Genomic DNA, 6,929 nt, shown 5'->3' with positions numbered 1-6,929 from the left:
CCAGGACGTGCAGCGAGTCGTCGTCAACAAGGAAGGGTCCGTCACCATCGCCGACAACCGCAACCGCCCAGTCATCACCATCAGCGTCCATCGTAAATGATCCTCCCGCCAACCCCCAACCCTAACCACCTACAACCTGTTCCCGTCGCTGTCCAGGTTATTGGCTTTTTGGTGAAAGGCTCTGCCTGGCCTGAGCACCTTCTAGTAATAAAGAAAAGAAAAAGAAAAATATATGTGGGAATTCCCGAAAAGTTTAGGGAATTCCCGAATTTTTGTTCGGGTTTTTCCGATAAAAGGCTTCGGTTTTTAGAGGTGGAAGAGGAGGAGGATGGTGACCGCTGCTTCGTGCGATGGTGGACCTTGTTCCATTTTGTTGTTATTTTTGTTCGTTTGTTTTGTTTGTTTTTGCCCGGAGGAGTAACTTGCTGAGGGGGCTCTCTCTCACACATATCTGCAACGCTGCATGTGCTTTCCTACTATGTGTTGCAAGCAAGTTTTCATGGTACTGTGTTTCACTGAAAAATGCGTTTCATCCTTGGGAAAGCTTTACACTGTCCAAATTGTGAAATTGAAGCTTGATTATGACGGATATATTTCATATACAAACATACAACACAACAAATAAAAATAAAATTAAAAACAAAGATAGGAAAGTAAAAGAAAAAGTCAGGCAACCATCGACCTGACTAGCCACAAACTACAAACTGCAAGCTGATTTGTCACACCAACTGAGAAACGGAGATACACACACCGTACATACAGGGTTCACATCAGTTAAGGATCACTTGGGAACTTCACAGCTTTTTTTTTCTTCTTGGTTGCATGGTGAAGTGACGCTGTTTTCGGCAAACAGCCAATGCTGGTGAAGTGACGCTGTTTTCGGCAAACAGCCAATGCTGGCGAAGTGACGCTGTTTTCGGCAAACAGCCAATGCTGGTAAAGTGACGCTATTTCGGCAAACAGCCAATGCTGGTAAAGTGACGCTGTTTTCGGCAAACAGCCAATGCTGGTAAAGTGACGCTGTTTTCGGCAAACAGCCAATGCTGGCGAAGTGACGCTGTTTTCGGCAAAAAGCCAATGCTGGTAAAGTGACGCTATTTCGGCAAACAGCCAATGCTGGCGAAGTGACGCTGTTTTCGGCAAACAGCCAATGCTGGTAAAATGACGCTATTTTCGGCAAACAGCCAATGCTGGTAAAGTGACGCTATTTTCGGCAAACGGCCCATGCTGGCGAAGTGACTCTATTTTCGGCAAACAGCCAATGCTGGTAAAGTGACGCTGTTTTCGGCAAACAGCCAATGCTAGTTAAGTGACGCTGTTTTCGGCAAACAGCCAATGCTGGTAAAGTGACGCTATTTCGGCAAACAGCCAATGCAAGTTAAGTGACGCTGTTTTCGGCAAACAGCCAATGCTGGTAAAGTGACGCTATTTCGGCAAACAGCCAATGCTAGTTAAGTGACGCTATTTTCGGCAAACAGCCAATGCTGGTAAAGTGACGCTATTTCGGCAAACAGCCAATGCTAGTTAAGTGACGCTGTTTTCGGCAAACAGCCAATGCTGGTAAAGTGACGCTATTTTCGGCAAACAGCCAATGCTGGTAAAGTGACGCTATTTTCGGCAAACAGCCGATGCTGGTGAAGTGACGCTATTTTCGGCAAACAGCCAATGCTGGTAAAGTGACGCTATTTCGGCAAACAGCCAATGCTGGTGAGGTGACGCTATTTTCCGCAAACAGCCAATGCTGGTGAAGTGACGCTATTTTCCGCAAACAGCCAATGCAACCAGAAGCACTCAGACATAGAGCTGCTTTCTTGAACGTGCACTTCCATATCTCAACAATGGAAAACCACAGCTAGCGTTCATTAAGCACCCAACAACTGTAAAGGTTTACAATACAATACAATACAATACAATACAATACAATACAATATATATTTATTCATCTGTTTGGAAATGAATTGTGCATCCACAGGCTCGTCACTCACCCAGCACAATATCTCAGTCCAGTCCACACACCGACCACATCTGTCAACCCGTTTGCTGCTGAAATCAGAGAAAAGAGGGCGGGTTTCGTCATTTGAAGTTTTGTTTGACTGAAGCATAGATTTTCCAAACGCATTTTACCAGCTGTTCAGTGTGCACGGGTGTCTGAAGCAGCGCCGGAGTTCAGTGGTAGATCAGATGTTGCCTGTCAAATTTCAGAAATCTCTTATAACGAAAACATGCCCGACTTTTTACGAAGTGGCCCCCAACTCTATGTTAAATCTGTACTATAGACTCGGTGAGCTTGCTGTAAAGATGATGCTGTTTTGATGTACTGTCATCACAATTTTATTTTATATAATTATATAAGTATCATTTGATATACGTGTTGGAGGATGATGGTGGTTTTGATGTAAGATCAGAAAACAGAGAGAGAATGAGAAGGAAAGAAAAAAAGGTGTTGGATGTGTGCGCATCGCTGGTGTGTTGAAGCCAGCATTATGCCTTGATTTTTTTTTCTTTGTTTTGCGAACAGCTCATAATTTTGTGTTACTTCATGGGCTGTATGCGATGTGTGTGTGTGTGTGTGTGTGTGTGTGTGTGTGTGTGTGTGTGTGTGTAAGGGGATAAGTACGTCAACCAAACTGAAATAGGAAACCAGTTACTGGAGATCGCCTAATACCTTAATGTGAAAATTGTATCATTGATTGCTCGGTTCTTTGCTCTTTCCAGTCTCAGAGTGTCAGCTACATTAAGTTTTCGAAATCCCCAAACGATGTGAACTTATTAGAAATCACAGAAACTTTCATTGCAGTTTGACTACATCCATCTACGGAGCTGCTTTAGTCACATAGAACAAATTGTCCCCTTTTTTGTTTTCGCACAGTTTTTTTTTTTCCTGTTTTGTTGTTGTTCTTGTTGGGTGAATGTTAGCTTTAAGCCATGCTCCTTTTCCCTGACAAGAAAAGGAAGAGTTTGTCCAGAGACAGATTCTGTGCTGCCGGGGCATAGAATGCGATGATGGTACCAGTGGGTGTTTTATCATGGATGATAACTTGTGTGTAGGAGTGACCGTAGTGTTGTGTAGTGACATGTACAGAGTGCTTATCAAGAAGGTCTGTCACGCTTTCTACATTGTCCTCGTGTCGTGTCCAACTGTGTACTAAGCAATACTTCAACACGAAAGCAAATAAACTGTACAGTTTACTGCGTTGGAGAATGGGAAATCCCGTTCGTTTCGGGTGACGAGTATTTTGTCTTCGTTGTGATTGGTTGATTCTAAAGAAGGAAGGAACCAATCGGAAATGGTTGTGGGTTTGGAGAGGCTGTGTCGTCACAATGTTGTCACTGGCTTGTGCTTTGTGTGTTCTGTGATTGGATGCTTTCAAATATGAGTGTTTGTCCGCAGTGTCAGCAATGTTATTAGGTATGTTGGTGTGCTGGGGTACATTAGTCATCTTTGTGTTGTCACACATGGCTGGGGTTCTTTTAAATGAGGACGCAGAATGAATAAGTGTAGTGCTCGTTGTATAGCCATGCAAAACGTTTACATTTTAGAGAAGAATGTTGCAATATAAACAGCAAAGGCAAGGCCTGCTGTTGGATTGTCCTGCAGTTACCAATCTGAAAGTCACTGAAATACGATTCTAATCTAGCTAACATGAAGCCATGCCTTAAAGGGGAACAGTTACCAATCTGAAAGTCACTGAAATACGATTCTAATCTAGCTAACATGAAGCCATGCCTTAAAGGGGAACAGTTACCAATCTGAAAGTCACTGAAATACGATTCTAATCTAGCTAACATGAAGCCATGCCTTAAAGGGGAACAGTTACCAATCTTAAAGTCACTGAAATACGATTCTAATCTAGCTAACATGAAGCCATGCCTTAAAGGGGAACAGTTACCAATCTGAAAGTCACTGAAATACGATTCTAATCTAGCTAACATGAAGCCATGCCTTAAAGGGGAATGTCAATGCTTCAATCACTGAACCAACCACCAGTCTCATTATTTCAAGACTGAAGTTTGACACACAAGAAACAAAACTACACAACCTCCACTGACATTTCAGTTACTGGTGATACCTCCAGCAGGTTTGGAATTTATCGAAGAATTAATGAAAATACACCAAATATCAATGCTATCTAGTACTCAGACCTGTGTGAGTTTCTTTGTCTTGCTCTGTCAGGATGTGTTCACTGGAATTTGACAACAACAAAAACGAAACACCGCAACATGCGTGATTTCCTAACTGGACTGAAATAGTCATAATAAAAAGGGATTTAACAAAACGTATAGAGATGTATATCAAATGCGTAAACAAATGCATTTGGTGCAGTTTGAGTCCATTTTTCACTGCCATGTTCCACAACACCTGTTTAAGGAAACATGCATTTGGTGCAGTTTGAGTCCATTTTTCACTGCCATGTTCCACAACACCTGTTTAAGGAAACATGCATTTGGTGCAGTTTGAGTCCATTTTTCACTGCCATGTTCCACAACACCTGTTTAAGGAAACATGCATTTGGTGCAGTTTGAGTCCATTTTTCACTGCCAGGTTCCACAACACCTGTTTAAGGAAACATGCATTTGGTGCAGTTTGAGTCCATTTTTCACTGCCAGGTTCCACAACACCTGTTTAAGGAAACATGCATTTGGTGCAGTTTGAGTCCATTTTTCACTGCCAGGTTCCACAACACCTGTTCACCCAGAAAGGGGTCACAGTGGGGGGTGCATGGTGAACTGGGGGAAACAGGATAAGTGGAGGCTGAAATCAAGGATGAAAATTTGAAATAAATCGAGATAAAGATAAATGGTAAATGAGACTTTGTAAAAGCGAAGTCTTAAATTTAACAACAGAACTAATTGACAATGAATGTCAAAACCAAAAATCCAAGTTATCAGTGACGGACTCTCATATTCTGAGCACCAGTCACTGTTTTCAAGCTAAAAGAAACAAATAAAAGTAGAAAAAACGACAGGAATGATTTTAGAGAAGAGACAAAGACAGAGAAAAAATACACCAACAACATCCAACAAAAGAACTATCAGTAGAGAGGCATATTTTATCCCCTGTCGTTTTGGAGTTCGTTGTATGGACATGTTGCCCATAAGATAAACCACGGGGACGTTTTGTGTGTCTTTGGTGCTTATTTCTATAAATATCTTGTCATGGGTTGTATGGTCATATTGGTGACTGTCAAGAACTCATAATATGTACGTTGGTGGTTAAACATATGAGCTGTGTCTGCAATGATCTTTAAGAGGTTGTCAGTGTGATTTTTTGCGATGATGGGGCACGCTTGTGAGACAAAGCGCTGTTAGAGAAGTGTGCTGATGGGTGCTTCTTTTCTTTCTGTCATGCTTGCGCGTGCACACGCTTGCATACACACACATACACACACGAACGCGCACACATACGCACAAACGCACGCACGCTTACAAGCATACATTCACAGAAACCAGCCCTATCCATTTGCTTGCCTGTGGATGGATACGTGCCTGTGCGCAGACACACTAACATTCACACAAGCATGCACACACACACACACACACACACACACACACACACACACACACACACACACACACACACACACACACGCTCGCACGGATTGCAAAAACGCACACAACAATGTCTGCAGAAAGACAGACAGACAGACACACAGACGAACAGGCAGGACGGAAAGAGAGCGAAAGAAAAACAATAGAAAGAAAAAGAAAAAAGACACAGGAGAAGAAATGTTAAACAGCACAGAAAATGGACACAGATTTCCAAAGATCACCTCTGCTCAGATCCCATATAAGTGATGTCTTTCCCCACAAAACTTTTCACAAATCCGTGTGCAAAAAAATACATGACTCATCAAACACTTGTCCATATTGGCTGACATGCTTGGTATGCCTTGGCGAAGTTTTTGTGAGATTTGACTATCATCAGCCCATATATATCTGTGATGTCACTTTTCAAAATTGAACATTCGATGTTATGCCATGTTTGGGAGTGCTCTGAATTGGACGTGTTTTGTGCCTAGGATTTTCGGTGGTTTTTTTGTTTGTTTGTTTTTGTCTGTTTTTTGTTGTTGTTTTTTATTTATAGTTTTGTTTGTTTGTTTGTTTTGTTTGTTTGGTTTTGTTTTTTTGTTGTTGTTTTTTTGTGTTGTTGTTTTTTTGGGTTTTGTTGTTGTTTTGTTTGTTTTTTTGTTATTGTTTCGCTTTCTTTCATTTTTAAAAAATACGTATGCCGTTTTATTTGTTTTCAGTCCATGTTTGAGATCGACAAGGCTGTTTCTGTGTGTCTGTGGATACGTGATAACTGTAATTCTCAAGAAGGAAGAATTTTTCAATGTGGCTTGACCATTTTGTTTTGGCCTGCGACAATCTACTTATGAGTTATGAGGCTTTTTGACTTCTGAAAATGTTGAGTGCGTGCGTGTTTTGATGTTATCGCTAAAAACAAAACAAAGCAAAAAAAACAACAAAAAAACATGTTGGAGTTGTTGTACATACATGGCTTGATTGATTGAATGGGTTTCGTTTGATTTGATCCAGGAAGAAAATATCTCAAAAGATATTTATTGCGTACCGTAGATTATTGTCACTGTCCCACTGGATTGTTTTTGTACAGGACATCACTTTCCCTCTGTTTCTATTACTTCATTTTTAGTGGTTATTTATAGTGTAGAGTTTTTATGGCATGACCTTTGGTTTGCTTTGATCGGGTGGGACACTTTTTCACTGGTTCTGTTGAGACACGCTATAGGTGTTTACAAAACATAGTATTCTTTCCTTTTATTTATTTTAGTTCTTGTTCCTGTATCAACTCATGTTTTACTGCCACAGGTAAATAAAGTATAAAATTTCATCTCTGTGTTTTGCAGTGTGTGTGTGTGTGTGTGTGTGTGTGTGTGTGTGTGTGTGTGTGTGTGTGTGTGTGTGTGTGT

The 6,929-nt window shown here is 41.2% G+C and overlaps 1 protein-coding gene across 2 annotated transcripts in view; it reads left to right on the top strand.

Moving 5' to 3' along the window:
- Positions 1-6,850, top strand: part of LOC143301154 (small heat shock protein p36-like) — a 146,743-nt gene extending 139,893 nt beyond the window's left edge. For both annotated transcript variants that reach the window (XM_076615231.1, XM_076615232.1), the window contains exon 4: positions 1-6,850. This exon is cut by the window's left edge and continues 521 nt beyond it. In XM_076615231.1, coding sequence (XP_076471346.1) covers positions 1-100 — 100 coding nt within the window. In that variant the 3' untranslated portion in view covers positions 101-6,850.
- The last annotated feature ends 79 nt before the right edge of the window (positions 6,851-6,929 follow it).

This window comes from Babylonia areolata, chromosome 27 (assembly GCF_041734735.1).
Source record: "Babylonia areolata isolate BAREFJ2019XMU chromosome 27, ASM4173473v1, whole genome shotgun sequence".
Classification (NCBI taxonomy): domain Eukaryota; kingdom Metazoa; phylum Mollusca; class Gastropoda; order Neogastropoda; family Buccinidae; genus Babylonia; species Babylonia areolata.
The sequence above is the reverse complement of the archived record's forward strand: the minus strand, read 5'-3'. Positions and strand labels throughout refer to the sequence as shown.